The 17,695-nt window shown below is 36.7% G+C and overlaps 1 protein-coding gene across 3 annotated transcripts in view; it reads right to left on the bottom strand.

Annotated features, from left to right (window-relative positions):
- The window catches only part of TFPI (tissue factor pathway inhibitor), a 35,605-nt gene that overhangs the window by 11,482 nt on the left and 6,428 nt on the right, over nt 1–17,695 (bottom strand). For all 3 annotated transcript variants that reach the window (XM_030454275.1, XM_008496940.2, XM_030454276.1), the window contains exons 2-4: nt 10,964–11,083; nt 4,381–4,581; nt 1,330–1,368 (exon numbers count right to left, since the gene is read on the bottom strand). In XM_030454275.1, coding sequence (XP_030310135.1) covers nt 1,330–1,368; nt 4,381–4,581; nt 10,964–11,083 — 360 coding nt within the window. The remainder of the gene's footprint in view (nt 1–1,329; nt 1,369–4,380; nt 4,582–10,963; nt 11,084–17,695) is intronic.

Raw genomic sequence — 17,695 nt, forward strand, 5'->3', positions numbered from 1 at the left:
AGGTTTATCACTGATTCTTAAAAACAGCTGTTCTTCATTTAGAATATCATTACATTAAAATGGTTCTTGCAGAAAAAGTAAACATAAGTCTAAATAAGTTGAGCTTACATCTAACAGTTATAACATTTATAGACACTTTTGAAGAGAGAGGTCATGAAAGCAATATAATCCTAACTATACAAACTAGTAACAGAGACACAACATTTGAAACTGCATTTCTGGAAACAGTAGTAAACATGTATTATGCTGATGGTAGCCACAAACTGAATTCAACAGAATAAATTCTGTTTTGTCATTTAAAGCAGAGAACTAGGGTCAGACCTTAAAGGAAGAAGAGCCAAAAGTCTGCAGCATCTGTGGAAAATAAACTTTAGTGACTTCCATAGCACAGAATCGTGTTTAGTTTCAGTTTTTTTAATGCAGTAAGAATGGAAAAGATAATGGAAAACAGGAAAGGAAAACCACGGTCTCAGTTTGAAAATACTCCAGAGTACCACTCTGCAAAGATAAACGTGTATTTCTATCTGTGCATGAAAACACTGGAGGAAGCAAGTGGAAAGAAGGATAAGGGAAGGAACGTAAGCAGAGAAAGAGAGGCTGACTTCAGAAGAAATTTACTCAAGTAACTGGAACTCTGGCCATGAGCACTGGGCCCAATCCAGATGAGTGTGGAAAGTGGGAGTGTGGTGAATTAAGTCTTCACAAACCCTGTTTTAATTGTCAAATTTGAGTGTCCTCGTTAGGAGCATGGGTTACCTCAATAGAAGAACTGGTTACAGACAAGTGATTCTCAGTGCTTAATCATTGGCTATTTAGGGAGTTTGGGAAGTTTACATTTCTGTAAACAGTTTGCTCCTTAAGGACTGGGAAATTTGCCCTCTTGCTTAATGAGTAACTAGGGCATTTCCCTAAGCTGTAAGGTCCTACACAAAGGCAAAGCTTGAAAAGTTCTGTTTCGGAATGATTTTTTCATTTATTCATTTATTTCTTTTATTTAGCTTATTCTCAGAACACACAATGTGTCCACATCGTGGCTAATTATACAGTGCTTGAATCTATGCAGATTTCTTCTTTTGTCTTTATTGAAGAAAGTGATAAATGTGTCATGATTTATTTTGGGGAGAAGAGATTGTAGCTACCTTCAGTGACCACAACTGTCCTCAGTCTCTGATGAATACAGAAGAAGACTGGGAATAAGAGCACAGTCAAGTCCAACATTGTTCTTTTTATTACAAGATAGCTTGGAAAATACATAAAGAAATTATCAAAGGAAGCTCAGTCCCTTATCACTGTATAAGAGTCTTAAGATTGCTGTGTAAACATAATTACCTTTTTTAATTTTTGTTAGCATCATCTTTCGAGGCAATTCTACAATAAAAGAAGAAATTTTTTCAGCAAAAGCAGACATGTTAAGTCTCACCTGTGATACAAGAGTGCTTAGCAGTGACTAAACACTTTCCCCTTCTTTCCTCTTGTTAGAGAAGTAGCACAAAAGCTCATTCTTAAGGGCTGAAACGTCATTTCATTTAAATGAACTTAACTACAGACTTGATAAATTTGCAGAATTTCTGTTAGACAGTTATATGTGCACCTCTTGCATTGGTTTGTATTCAAACATGTTGTTCAAACATAAACACGTCTGCAAGGAAACAGAAGCTACCTATACGGGCAGCTTAATAGGAGTATAAGAAAAGACAGAACCTGCAGAAACATTTTATCAATATGCCCATTAATTTTACCCACCTGTAGCTATTTGAGACAGTTGATCATTCTCATGGAAGTGTAAATAGCTTTAAGACTGTATAATATAATGTCAATACTATGCAAGTCATACAGACATATGAAAATACACCTGTTGGTCAAGTAAAGGCCAAATGCCCTGGGCTGCTCTCCCTGCTCTGATTGTAACACAGTCTGTGCACTTCACTCATTTTTCTGTAACCTTAACACTTTTCTTTTTCTGTCAGTGAAAGGGAAGACAACAAATTGCTCATTTACAGTACCTGGCTTGTTGGTATGATAAGTATGCTTGTAAATTCTGGGGATTAGAAGCATTATAACTAATAAACATTATTAAATATTAGGGTAATGTGCACACCAACCCCAGCCATTACTCTGACATATACTTCCATGTCCAGAATAAATTTAGTGACACAATTCATAATCATTTTTATCAGGAAATACAGATGTAATGTGAAGCAGGCAATGTAACAGACTTAAGGCCTGATCTAAATACTACATGGACATGAGTTCTGCAAGGGATGGGAGATGAGAGACATTTACATTTATTACAAATCACATTGCTATAAATCAGCTTGCCTTATTTATCTATCTATCTATATATACATATATATATGCATCTTATATATAACACAAAGTGTCTTGTTTGACTCACAAAACCCAAAAAGAAGCTTCTGAAATAAATTTTCTAATCTGACACTTTTGGAATTTTTTTTTGTATCATATGTATAGACTTGCTGTGCATGCAAGTGATGCTGATCATAGTGAATGCTGATCCTAGAAGGTACAAATATATAAGCTGCAACCCAGCTCAGTGCCTAAGGTATGTTGGCAGAATTCCAGTTTTATGGGAAGGCTCAGGGCTGGAATAAATTATGTAAATATGGCAAAGAGAGTGATACAGAGATCTGCACAGCAGTAGGGTGCTACCAGGGCACACCTCTAATAAGCAGGAGAGTGTTGGGGAAACAGTTCAGAAATATACAGGTTGTGAGCAGTCCTGACTTACTTCAATTTAGGCCACATTGGGTTAATGGTTATTGAGGTCTAGTTAGAGGTTTTCTGAAAATGAGCTAATGGGAAAGAGATAACTTAATTGGCAACAGAAGAGGAAAATAATTATGTGAGAAGAATGGTTCCATGAGAATGGAATGTGTGATTGGAATACAAAGCCACCTGCATGATGTGATGGTGTAAACAAGGCTTCTCTATATCATAGAATCATAGAATCATAGAATGGGCTGGGTTGGAAGGGACCTCAGAGCTCATCAAGTCCAACCCTTGATCCACTCCCGCTGCAGTTCCCAGCCCATGGCACTCAGTGCCACATCCAGGCTCTCTTGAAATATCTCCAGACACGGAGAATCCACTCCTTCCCTGGGCAGCCCATTCCAATGCCTGATCATTCTCTCCATAAAGAAATTCTTTCTAATATCTAAACTAAACCTCCCCTGGCACAACTTGAGACCCTGCCCTCTTGTCTTGTTGAAAGTCATCTGGCAAAAGAGACCAACCCCCCCCTGGCTCCAACCTCCTTTCAGGGAGTTGTAGACAGTGATGAGGTCTCCCCTGAGCCTCCTCTTCTCCAGGCTGAACAGCCCCAGCTCCCTCAGCCTCTCCTCATAGGGTCTGTGCTTGAGTCCCTTCACCAGCCCAGTTGCCTCCTTTGGACCTGCTCCAGCACCTCAATCTCCTTCCTGAGCTGAGGGGCCCAGAACTGGACACAATATAAGTGAGTGCAAGTTGTTAATAAAGGATTTCATACGATCATATTGATGTGCACATGGAATCCTTAAGCCTCCCCAGACTGTTTTCCCACAGGAGAGGTTATGAATTTTCACCTGACTATTCTGCCCTCCCTCACTATCACTTCCAAACTGCCAAATTTCTAGCTCCACTGTCATTAGCTGCCAATTCTAAGAATCTTCTAACTTGTTACACTCCTGTATGTAATAGGAATTGGGTACTTGTACAAGGCTGAAGCCTTGGTAAATGATGAGGTTCATTTTAAATTGCAAAACCAGCATTCTTATCTGCTTATTCTGCTGTCTATGATATTTTGGATGTCATCTGATTCTTTCTAACAACAAATTGACAAGGTTTCAACAAAACAAATCTTTTATGATAAACAGCCATAACTGAAATTTTCAATGAGAATTATTCAGTGCTGTAGTTCTAATTATGCTGAACCATAGCAGATATAGAAGACTGTGGACAGCTTCTATCAGCTGAAGGAGAAACCTAGGATCAAAAATTGGGTTAGAAACTCTGAAATTAATAAGAACATCTGTGCTGCCCAGCCACCAACTTAAGCCCAGCCTCAAAATTAATTGCACTTGAAGAACTCATTCAAAACAGGGTTTTAGCTAGAAAAATAAGCTTGGTTGCATTGGTATCTCTACAGCACAGATCCATTAAAAAAAAAAAATTACACATCTTTCCAAATCTGGAATGTTTGCTTGCTTAAAGTAATATAATTTAGATGACTAAACATAATATAATGATTGGGAACATAATTAAAGGCATCAAACTACTGAATTAAAAAGAGCTGAAGAGGGTCCCCTACTTCCAAAATCCGTATGTTTTGTGGATGAGAAATAACATTTGCAAATGGAATAGGATAAAAGAATAGGTACTGGCCTTTTACCACACACTTCTGCTGACATTCTTCCATTGTTAGAAAGTTGTTCTCATTGCCATGGCATCCACCATATTCAAATACCTCACACTCCCGGCTTTGAATATTGAAGTAATAACGTAAGTGGATTGCTTTGCACGGACCTTCATCTGCTTTCATGGCACAGACTGAATGCCCTAGTTTCAATGGTGGCAAAGCAGCACCTGCAATAGAGAAAAAGAGCATAACTGTTAGAGACATCATAACTTCAAACTGAAATTGCTTGTATCTTCTGTTGGAGTGGAACTGCAGAACATAGAGCTGAAAAGCTCTGAATACTCTAAACATGGACATGAAAAGAAAATAATCTGCATTGGAACACAAATGCCATTCAATTGGCATGAATTCTACTATCAATTTTCAATCAAACCAGATTACATTATCAACTTATAAATCACTCCCATCAAAAAGTCTCTGAACTGTAGCTTAGTCATAGAATCATAGAATCATAGAATTGGCTGGGTTGGAAGGGACCTCAGAGATCATCAAGTCCAACCCTTGAGCCATCGTTGCAGTTGCTAGTCAGAGTAGCTAGTGAGCCATTCTGAAATAAAAATACATCAAGAAAATCCTAGTAGCTCCCAAAGACCCAGTGAGTACCTCTACATAAAAAAAGAGCAGAAAGAGTGTTCCTTTCATTCACTTCAATGGTGAACACAGCTCATGCAGACATCTCGTAATGAACAGTGTGAGAAGAACTCAGGAAGACAGCCCTGCAGAGGGCACCATTCCCCTATGGCATTACACTTTACTGGCACATCAACACATCTGGTATAAATAAATGGTCATCACACTGTCACGTTTTCTTTGAGGTCACTCCTCTTGCATAAAAGCTTCCAAGAGCTAAAGTGTGCAAAACTAGAAACTTATGAAAAAAATTTTTTTTCCAAATGATGTAATTTCTTCCAATACACATTATTAGGTCAGAGAATGTTCTGTAAACATGTTCATGTGTACTCTGACAAACACTAGCAATGTCTCTCCACTCTAACTGTCTACCAGGAAAGTTTGTTTGATGAGCCAGTTTATGATACTGTTCCTTTATCAACCTGTGTTTTAGTATCTTTTCCTGCTCTGCTTTTCCAAGGAACCCCAGAGGATTTTGAAAGCTTTATCCAGCTCATGTACTTCAAATAGCAACCAGAACAGACTTGAAATTTTCACTTCTTCTTCCAGATCTAATCATAACACATATCTCTTAGCACAGATGTGCAAAAGTATCCACCAGTGCTCTTTGCAGTGGCCTGGGAAACAAGAGGAAAAAAAGGATGAAGACAGGAGTTTACATTACTATTACACAGCTTCCTACTGCTAACTAGATTAAGTTTCCCATTTTAATTAAAAGAAACCACAAACATTAGGCTTTGTAACATGGTAAAAAGGAAATTGGCATAACTACTACCTGCCTGCTCTGTGGATACCTAATTTTAACTCAAAATTGGTCTTTTTATTTAATTTTTAAATGACATGCACAGCTCAGATAAATCCTCATAGACACTGAGGTCAGTGGAGGTTTATTAATTTTATTCCATTTGAGTGATTTATAACTATTAAGCATACAGGAAAAAAAGCTCTTTTCAGAACTAACATCTTTTGAATCAGAGCATTTAAATCCTTGAAAAATTAACAACCTTTATTGCACAATTATCATCAACACCAAAATTGAAGTACACAATTAGATCTCCCAAAAATGGAAAATGTGGTGTTAAAATACAGATTAGATGACTAATGTCAAAATCCTCATTAAATATCAGTATCTAAAATAGTTTGTGACTGTTCCCTAATTAGTGAAATTATATTTTCAGATTTTGAAGTTCGATTTGAAGTTCATAGATTTGAAAATATCATTGAAGTCTGTGTGACAGGAAATCTGGATGATTGAAAAGAAATATTTTTAAGAGATAGTGGATTCAATAAACTTCCTATGCAACTCAACTTGCAAAACAGATTTTTCAAAATTGTTTCTTGTCAGTTCCTTTATCTGGGTCTTCCTGAGTCCATGAAGAATTAGTAGTCACAAGAGATTCCAGCTGGAAAAGGTCTCCAACAGGTTTAGGAATCCTTTGGAAGGGACTTAAAGAAGGCTCAAGTTGAAAAGATGAGAGGATATTACATTTCAAAATGAAACTTTGGAATTCCCCAGCTCAGTAATAGGGCAAAAATGCCTTCAAACATCACAGTTTTCAGTAACTTTTGAAATTACTCCTGAATGGTAAAAATCAAACATTCAGAAACTGACCCAACCCAAACATGGCTGAGGTTAGGGCTGGCAGCTGATTTATAAACATGTTATTTCCTTGGCAAACAAGAAATGAGTTCTCTTACATGACCTCTGTCAGTGACCCACTTCAATCTAGAAGAGGTTATGAAAACTTCCTAGGTTTCCTAACTACTGGAATTTCAGACAGGGTCACGTCAGCTCATTTTGCTTGCTACATTATGCCAAACCGATGTTGTGGGCTACCAAAACAAATACAGTGTGCAAGCATAATTGCAAAACTACACTAAAATGATGAAAAAAATGCCTCAGTAGAGTTTATCTTATGAACTTTCTGGTCTCAACTCCCTGCCTATTTCCCATCAAACCAACAGAAGTAAATCATTGTTTTGCTTACCTTGTAAGGCCTTTCCTCTGCAGACAGAGTGACACTTTACCACAGTCAGATGCATTGACATCTGCAGCCAACATAATGACTGTGTCACACATTAGGCAGTCAGACAGTTGCATCCTTAGGACTGCTGGAAATTTAGCATACTTTGACTAAAATCTGTACCCTGTGAAAACCCTGAGGCCAAGTCCTCCAACTTCTAACAATAACACAGTGGCTCTGAAGAAAAAAGTCTCAAAGGGATTCATGGGAACTGAATCACTCTTGTGGTCTGGGAACAGTGCAAGAATGCTCCATTATTTTACACCTAGGAACACTTCACTCACACAGATGATTTAAAATAAGTTTTCCTTCTCAGGTTAGAGAAGCAGATGAGAAGGCAAGACAAGTGTTGGCCAGTAGATCTGCATGGATGCAAATCTGCCTGGACCCATTTTGCATGTGGGATGTATCATGAGAAAACAAATCCTTAGTCTAAGGTCTCACCGTCTGCTGTTGAACACTAGGACATATTGTTTCTCCCACATTTTATTTATTACTTGCCCAATTTAGGCATCTGGTCCAAAAAGACTTAGTAAGTCTACAGAAATATATATATATATAAATATAGAATACTCTAAATGAATATAGAATACTCTAACCCCCCCCAAAATTTATTTTGTTTTGCTAGAAATACATTAAGTAATGGCTACAACTGATGCTCACAATCACACAAAAGTTAAAACTTGCCATACTAGAAGCAAAACAAAGCATAGCCTCTTCTCCTCTCCTTGATTTTTTAATTTAATGACTTAATTACATTCCTGACAGGAGACACTAAGCATCTACTGCTCTGCTCTGCTTTAATTTTACCATGTAGTTTGTGGTAATTGCAAAGTGTTGCTGATGAAAGGGATCATCCTGAGTGTGACTTTAGTGTCAGATATTTTTAGTAGCTGCCTTCTTCCCTTATTCCTATTTTTGGCAATTGTCAGAAACTGGGTACTGGACAAGACACTTCCTACACAGCATCACCATTCTCACGTTTGTCATTGATATGGTGACTTCTGCAACCCAAGACATGGATGTTTAACACAGGAGCAGTCACTGTCACCTAACGTGCAGTAATTTCATTTTAAGAGCTCTAAAAATCTGCATAATCATTGGGTAGTCCTGAGCATGTGAACCTTATATCATCAATGCATGGCACTATTACCACTTTGCTGGTAAGCAGTAGAATATCATAAAGCCAGAAGTGGAGGAGAATGGCTCTTAGCCTCTTTAATACCTTAATACAAGTAAAACAAATACTTTTTTTCCTCTGGCTATAGGCACAATAAAGTTCTCTAACTTGACTTGCAGACTCATGTGGGTAATCTGCAGGGCTGGTTGTTAATAATATATCCTTTAATTAGAAAGTGAACTGATTTCTGCATTATACTCAGGACATAATAAATATGAAAGGTAACAGTATTATTGCAGTTTCTCTTCAAAACAGAACTATATAAATTAACTTGGGAAAAATAACACTTGGAAATATCTCTGACCTTTTATGTAAAGTAATTGCTGGTTTTGTTTGTTTAGGCTACAGATTCCCAAACTTGTGCCATTCTGTGGTTGCCCTTAATTATAAAGATATGCTACCATCTTTCATAGCTTTTTTGTTAATGTCTCTTTTGATAAGCAGTATCAATGCTAAGCACCTTGTCACTTCTGAATAGCTGTTTCTTCTCTCCATCTTTGTCAGCTTGACAGCTTCCCACCCACACACTGTTCAGTGCTCTTCCAACCCATGTGTTTCCTACTCTTTAAGCATCACATTTCTTTTTGATACATTTCACATACAAATAAAAAGTGCATTCAACTTGTGAGTAATTTTCTTCTGGCCTTAAAACATCAACTAAAGTGCACCCAACCATATGAGGTATTACTGAACAATATACATAAATAGTTATTTTTGTATCTTGTTACACTCATTTGTTGATGAAAAATGTCAGGTCTGGCTGGAAGAGACCAAACTGAGACTCCTTTTTTATCCCCTTGGACTTAGAATCTTAATTAATAGTATAATTTAAATATTAGCTGTCACAAAAGAAGTCTTAGATTCACAAAGCACTTGTAGGCAATGTGATCCAGAAGTATGACATTATGAATAATGGAAGCACCCAACTTATTTTATTGAATTCTATGTTAATGTATGTCAATGTTTCATAAACATCTAACTCAGAAAATGAATTATACCTGTGAAATTAAAGCCTACAGAATTTCTAAAGTTAAATTCACTGAAACCAGAACTTAAACTTTAAGAAACCACAAATATATGAGTAACAAGCTAATTATTTAATAGAAACTGGAAAAATACCTTTTTTTTTAAACACTGCAACTGAGGTGTTAGTTGCAGTGTTTAACACTTTCAGCAGTGCCAAAAGGCAGTGTTCAAGTTTCACTTCTAAGCAACACATTTATTTGTTTCTTTTCTTTGGAATACAAGCCCAAAAGTTCAGAGTTGTTCCTGATACTAAATCAGTTACTCTGTGTGTAATCTAACTGGTAATAAAATAATGCCCAATAAAAGCACTGTTTAATTTCCTTGATATTATTTTTTTATTGTCCTTTATAAGCAAAGTAAATAGGGAAAAAAAAAATCCAGCTGATTTCTTGTTCCAGTGATTGTGTTATTTTAACTACCAAGACAAATTGGTCTTCATGAGCTGCAAGTTCAGGCAAAGGATTTTTATAAAACTAAGAGCTGCAAAGCAAAGATAAATGTGCCTCAAAGAAGAGGGGCATTTATATACTTCAGGGCTAAAGAGAAACAAATCTATTCTGTGTCAAACAGTCTTGACTACCCAACCATGGCAAGCATATCCTTCATGCAGGACCGTGCATATCTTACATTGTAGTGAGTAATTGTGAGATAGCCCTTAATCTCTAGCTTCATTTGAAGCCATGGTTGTGCATAATTAATGTTTTTGTATTAAGGAACACTGCTGCAAAAGTCTGAGAGAGAGAAATCATCAAGTAATGGGCAGATTAAGTAAAGAGCCAACATTAAAAAAAAAAGGTTGCCTTTTGCTGTATTCCCAGAAGTACTCCCAGACCTATCCACTGCATAGTTCTCTGAAGCTTAAGAAAGAGATCACAAATTTAAAACACTTTCCTAAAGGAAAGAAAAATATTTTAATGTAGCAAAAAAGCTCCCTCAACTTTCCCTCAACTCCCCTCAAATGTCTTATCCAAATTGTTTGGGAGGAAATTAAAATATTTTTCACAATTATATCCAGCATAAAATTTTGATCCCCCTAACTTAATTTTAATGAAGTGAAAGCAAACAATGACCTTGTAATGGTAAAAATTCAAGAAGATTCCCAGTTCTAACAGTTACACTTCTAATATCTGTCTTAACAAAAATCTCCAGCTGGTGAGTTTTTATTTATCCAACAACATGAAATCACTTGGGGCTACACAAAGAGCTTCTTCAAAGCCAAGAAAAACAACTAGGGCCAAAATTGCATCATCTTCAGACCAAACTTCTCAAAGTAATTGTGACTCAAGAGAGCTGTGCACAGGACAGAGTAACATCAGACTTTGTGTTCCTGTCCCAGTTGCCTTGGGAGATAAAACCTGAGTTTACAACATGTGTGTTCTTTTCCCTGAATGCTGAACTTTTCCATGGGTCCTAAAGCACAGTTTTAGGGAGTAATGTTGGTAACTAACAGAATGTTTGATCAGGATTAGAAGCTCAAAAAAGCATGGGGAACAAGCCTTTATAGAAGGCAATTTTGCTAGAGCTTAATGCAAAGCTCTGTTACTCTCTGTTAGAAACCACTGTGGTTTTAGCTTAGTTCCACTTTCAAAAGTTTCCCAGAAAAACTTTCAAGTGCAGAATTACATCTACAGTGCATAGTCTTTTCTGTTGGTAGAGATAGTTTTAAGTGTCATTTTTGTAACCTCTTACCCAGAATATACTCTTCTTCATTGTCATCTAAGCCAGTAGTTTCATGTCCAGTGATGCAGATGAACAGCAAGATAAATATTAAAGGTAAGGACCATTCATTCTTTCTTCCTTTCATCCTTCCTGTATAACATATAAATGATATTATACACTTCAATCAAATACTTAGAGTGCTCTATAAGTCATTAGCAGAGTAGTCATATGTGTAGATTTACAACTGGGAGCTTTGGAAATAACGTGAGCTATGTTAGTTAAACTATCCTGCAATCACCATCAAAACAAGATTTATAGTTTTGCACATCCAATCCTCCCCAAAGTGTTTTACTCCATTTGCAGAACCCAGATTTGTTGCCACAAACATAGAGTTCTATTTTTAACAAATATTTCATTGATACAGTTATATGATTTCTGTACTTCTGTGTAAATTTGCATTTCACAGGAGTCAGTAAACATTTTGCAAAATGGGTTTCAATACTTGCAGAAGTATTTTGTAACCCATAGATCTCTCTCTCTTATTAAACACTTAAGTGCAGAGCTACTATTTTTCACTTCAGTGCAATCATAAGTCATCCACACAAGGAAAACACTTATTTCATGGCAGCTGGCATGTTCAAGCTGCCAAAGATGAGGTTATGCATGCACCTGTGGGAGTACTTCAGGAAAAGTCTTTAACTTTTTTTTATAAATATATTTTCCAACTAAAAAAGTTCCTTAAGGATCCCTGAATTTTAATTAGAGAATAGGCTGAACATCTCCTTTAGCTAACAACAGACTCCCTACAGTTAGCCTTTTTTCTCAAAGTACAATACCAAACTTTGATTAAGTTAAATACAATTAACAGAAATGAAAGATCTAAGGACTTGAAAGTTCCTGGCCTTCAGACACTGTTTTGTCTTCAGTGGTTTTGCCTGTGAAAATAGCACTCCAGCACATACTTAAAACAGTGAGGGTAGGAGTGCATGTGGGAGTAGAGGAGGTGACCTGTCACTGCTTTGGATACAGCTTTTTAAGGAGAAAAGCTGAAGAAATGATGCTGAAGTGGCAGGTGACATTAACAGAAGTAATCTTTAACAGATTGAACATCTCTCTGAGTAATATATCTTATGGTGTCTAAGAAAACACTAGCAAGCAGTATCTCAGAAGGGTGAGCTACACACAAAGATATTAAATCTTTATTAACTAGTTTGCTACAGTCAATCTGAACTGAGCCAGAGCTAGAAAGCACAGTTCTACCTCTAACACCAAACCAGAGCCAGAATTTTAATTTATCTCTTGAAAATCTACCCTTTTTTCTTTTCTGCATACTCAGTCGTTTCTTAACTTGAGGCATATGGGGTGGAAAAGAAACACATTCCTAAAAAATAAGTCTTGGTGAGATTACAGCCCATGAGTAACACTGCTTATTTGCATATAGTTTTCAATTGACAGTTCCCTTTGGAAGGCTTGGATACATATTGTAGTGAAAAACACTGAGATATCCCGCATTATTTTTCTTGTGAAGAAACAGAATTTTGGGATCAAAGGATCTCATATTTTAGCCAGAAAATATGAGAGAACATTTACTTTTTGATTATGCTCTCCTGCCAAAATAAACAAAGGAATGTATTTATCTTTCATTCCCTCTAAGCTCATTTAAAGGCTTACTTTTTAAAAGAAACATTCCTCAAAGACATTCTACTTCTATGAACAATTTCAGAAGTTGTTTCTTTCTACTAGAGATGCAATTGCTACTTTTGGAATAGAAACCAACTTGCTACAAATTCTGAGCCATTATGTAAACTGAGAAAGCATGCAAAAGCTACAATCACTCATTTTCAGGTGTTTTTCAAGGAAACAGTAGTGTTCTTATTCATGTTTCTAACTAGACCTCCAGTTTTACATTCCTCTAATATATTACAGATTAAAACTTAAGCTAGTGAGTTTTCTTAAGTAAGTTCTTTTTTCCCAGTGACAAATATCCAGTTATCCATTTGCTCCATTCAGAGTGATTAACCCATAAACTATTTTCTTCAACCTCTTTACTGGAGGAATTACTTCTGGGCCACCTGGTTGTCCACAGTTTTTGTCTATAGTATTGCTAAAACACTAGGTAAAAGCACATGGCACCCTGCTATGGATTTTTCAGTTCACTTATTTAGACTTAATTATATTAATTAATGCTGCATTTACTTGTGTACTTCAGCTGCTCTTACTTGCCTTACTTTTTTGTCAGTCTGGAAGTCTGTTGTTTATAAGTGAGGATTATGTGCTAGTCATTTTTTTCTGTTTTCTAATGCCATCCTCCTCCCAGCTGTTGTCCCAGCGTTAGCCCACCACTGACATTTTAATATATTACACATTTAAAGATGAGTCTTTACTGAAATGCTCATTGCTATGCACTGAGTACTTCTGAGTTACAGACCTTGACACTAGCGTGCTCTCCTTTTGGGATATTCTCAGCATTTCTTGTCAGTATTCAGATAATTTTCAGTTTTCCACTCAAGAACAGATATTGCCTCTCCATCTTCTCTAAGTACAGTACATGCTGTTACTTAAACTGAAAGCAAATTATCTGTGCCAGACCAAGGGCAATGACCAGCCCTGACATTACTGTCATAGCTTCAGGAAGTTTGCCATGAATTTGATGGATTCCTGTGAAAGTGAATGAAGTTTAATACTAAAAGATCCACAGAAATAGATGTCTGTACCCTATCTGGCAAAAACAATGTCTTAGGCTATAGAAGCTAAATATAAATACCATGTGTAACAAGCAAAGCTTTTAACACATCAAAATAATACCATGCAAGAGTGTAGCACAAACCAAAAATACACTAAGAAAATATCTTGAAAAGGAGTTCTATTGAGTATATTCCTGCACCAAGTGAAGAGAGGCAACGTTTCTTTTCAGCTTTAGAGTCCATTCTATGAGTTCCAGACACAGAATATGTCTTATCATGAATCTGGCCAAATATCAGACTTTTTTTCATGCAAAGCTTTAAGGTACATGGCCTTGGAAGGATTTTCTTTTTTTTTTTTGTTACCCAAAGGTTAGAGAAATAGTCACAGCAAATCTTTTTATTCACCCCTGATAAAAAGTCCAGTCATTATTTAAAATAAGAAAACAACAGTGTGCCTGGGTACAATATTGCTATTCTTCCAGTCAACTCCTACATTTCTCTTAAGAGAGTAGCTTTGTCAAAAGTAGGGCTTCTCACTGCTTAGGTGATTTTACAAGGGGGAAAGTTTAGGCTTTATAATGCACATCTGCCTTATTACAAACACAATCTCCTTAGTTATCTTACTAACCTTCCCCCAAGGTCACACATTGCCAGAACATCGTATTGGGTCTGGGTGAAAGTTAGATGAAGGGGGTGAAGGTTTTAGTACTGAAATACTTATATCCTTCTTTAGCTTAATTAATTCTTATCATTCCTAAAGTAAGAATGGAATCCAAGGTGAAAGTGAACTTGGCATTGCATCTTCACTTAAAAAAACCTAACTCCTTAGAAAAGTCTGAGTTTTCTGATTTAATGCTTAGCTGATAAGGAACAGAACTTCAAAGCTGTAAGCCTCTTATGATATTGATTTTTTTTTATTTTTCAATGCATTCTGATGATTTTTATTGTCTTTATATGGGAAGCACAATCATCATCTGTGATATACCCCAACTATGACATTTGGCTCAGTAAAATATCAAGTGGTTACATTTTTGAAGGATTTTCTGCCACAGGAAAGGTAAGAAATGTGCAGAGTTTAAATAATTAATGTTAAGTGGTCTGATTATTTAGGCCAAATATCAAAACCTCTGGGATTAAGCACTCTAAGGCTCTAATTCAGAACAGCAAGGAATCAGTCATTAATTTTGTCTTTTCTCTACATGTAAGTTTCATTAAGTTTCAGTCATCAATTCCTAAGACATTTCCTTTGGAACTGGCACTCTGCTGATCCCAAACTACCTTTTAAATGAGACATCTTTATATCTGTATCAGACATCATCTAAGTTACTTGAGAAAAGACATCAAAGGTCCATGGGTAATAATTGGCACTGATTTAATTAAATGCTTTCATTTGTGAACGACGCCATCTGTTTCCTTCAAGTTGGAATAGAGGTAAACAAGGCAGATACAAGCAATCAAGGAGGTTGTTAGTAATAGGACCTAATTACCTGGTCTAATAATTATGCCTTTTTTTATGCTGTCAAATAAACTCACAAACACAAGAAAGCTCTCTAGATTTCTTTTTACTAAGATAACATAACAGTGTGTTCTCCCAGCAGTTTGCAGCTTCTCCAGCCAGATCTTTTGTGTGCATGTGTAAATGTGTGTGTGTATATATATATAATTTTATTGTACTAAATCTCTTCAATTTTTATCATCAGAATATCTAGAACCAAATATTTCTTCAGCCTGACATTTATCTCTAACTAGCTAACTGGAAAAAGTAAAATAAACGCTCACATTTCCGGTAGCAGTCAGATACAGACAGCTTTAGAAAATGGCATGAAGTGGCTGTGTAATGACTGTGAGAGTGACTCATTCACACTGACAGCCCAGGAAATGGAAGCATGAACACACATAAAAGGCAAATAGAGGAATTAACAGCATGTGCATAGAGGCTTAATTCACTGCAGCCTAAAATTAAAGATAAATAGGTATATTTTAGGATTGTAGAACCTCCGAAGCAAAAGCAGACCTTCCTCAGTTCACTACACTTCAGAGACATTTTGGTCTATGGTATCTTCAACTATCTGCTAGGACTTTTATGGCAGAGATTTAATTAGATGTACCCGTAGCATTGTCTCCCAACTGTCAGCCAGAGCATTGTCTTTAAAAATATTTGATTACATGTGCTATTTTGTCAGCTGTTTGAAGCATAAGGTTTTCTCATTTACTCCAGAGTAAGTATGAAGACTGAAGTATGAATTCTACCATCTCTGCTCTGCTGCAAACTGAACAAACAGTGATGATACATGCTCTAGCTTTGTAAATCCCAGTGTCTGCTGCCATCTAAACTAATTTAAACAGAGCAAAGCCTTACAGTGTGCCAGTAACTTAAGAAGGGAAACAGCCTCCTGTGTATCATCATCCTGCAAACCTTACTGATTGAGCTATTGAAACTCCTGTCTCTCTAATTACCTCCCTCCTCTGCCCCACAGTAGCAGCTCTAATACTCAGTCCTGAGACTAGAGACTCCATCATATTCTTCCAAGAACTTCAGAATTCCTTCTTGTTATGAAAGGAAACTTTGGTTGGTAATCTATCCTCTATCATTTAACATAAATGTTGACTTGCTGCTGCACTAGTCGAGCCTCTTAAATTCCCAAGTGAAAGTAAACAGAAAATGGAGGAAAACTAATAAAAGAGATTTATGCTGAGAAGTGTTACGACCTAACATTAATGTTTTAGATTTAAACTCCTACATCGGTTCTGGTTTTATTAACATTGTTAAGGCTGCTTTGAAAACACAACAGATAAACTGAAAGAAAACCTCAGTGTGTTTTTTTTAACTGGACAAAAAATGCCCAAAACAACCAAAAATAATAAGCCCCTCACCAGATCACTTTCTTTTTCACATACCTATAGACCATTCTTGCCTTTTTACTTTTCTTTGTAAACTCCTTTCACTTGTACTCTAGAACCGTTTTCCATTCTCTCAACTTAGTTCCAGGACCTATTCATTTGCTTCTCCTGGTCAACTCACACCTGGCACCAGGTACTTTTGCCATCCTGTGACCACACAACTATTCTTATGACACATCTCCAGACCCTAATTTCCTCCTCCTCCTCCTTACCTAACTTAGTCAAGGCCTCACATTTATGATATCCATATCCCAAGTGCTGGCAATGGTTTTATGCCTTTGCAATCTAGTTTAAAGCTCCCTTCATGAGTTCTGCTAATTCCTGTGCAAAAATCCAGTTCCCAGCCCATTCAAAATAAATTCAGAAATAAAGAAATAAGCTACAAGTTCCATATTTAGATGTGACAGCTGCACCTATCCAGCATGCCACATCCCAACCTCAGGGATCTCTACTACCTATATAGTTTCCAACAAGAAAAGGAAATATTCATTTGCTCCTATTTTAAAATGTGGAATAAAAACTATTGGTAGTTTATGTAATTATATAAATAATTAAAAACCCCAAACAAACAAACAAACCCAAAACCAACAAGACCCAAAACCAAACCCACCACACACATTCCTGTGCTACTTTGACAGAAACTGGTCATGGAATGCCTACTGTCAAACAGGGAATGCCTTTACTAATACCTGCTCTCAGAGCACAAAAGCCACTAGCAAACCAGACAAGATGCAGTATTAGTTATGTTTTTAGGGACACAGCATCCTTTTTTCCCCCAGCATTTTGGACTGGAATAGTACAGCATATGCTTTCAAATCTCAGAGGTACTTATGGATAAATAGTCATGTACTTAGAAGCCAGTCTAGCACAATCCTCTTTCCTAATGAAGAGAGCAATACCAGCCCTGTATATTTTTTATCAGTTCAGTTGTGTGTAAGTTAATATTGTACACACCACAGAAGCAAAACACTTAATTTCCCTAAAGTTAAGGTGCCTGTTACCTAAAGTGTAACAGGCAGGTGCAGGAGGAAACTACATGCTACTATGATGCTTCTCAGGACTGATTTTGACCATGTCAAAATTATAACCTCATCATCATACAGCTCACATTTCCCACACACACCAAAGATGAAAATACAAGCTTCCTTGCTTTCTCAAGCAAACCTTGTCACCCTAT

This window comes from Calypte anna, chromosome 7 (genome assembly GCF_003957555.1).
Source record: "Calypte anna isolate BGI_N300 chromosome 7, bCalAnn1_v1.p, whole genome shotgun sequence".
Taxonomy (NCBI): Eukaryota; Metazoa; Chordata; class Aves; order Apodiformes; family Trochilidae; genus Calypte; species Calypte anna.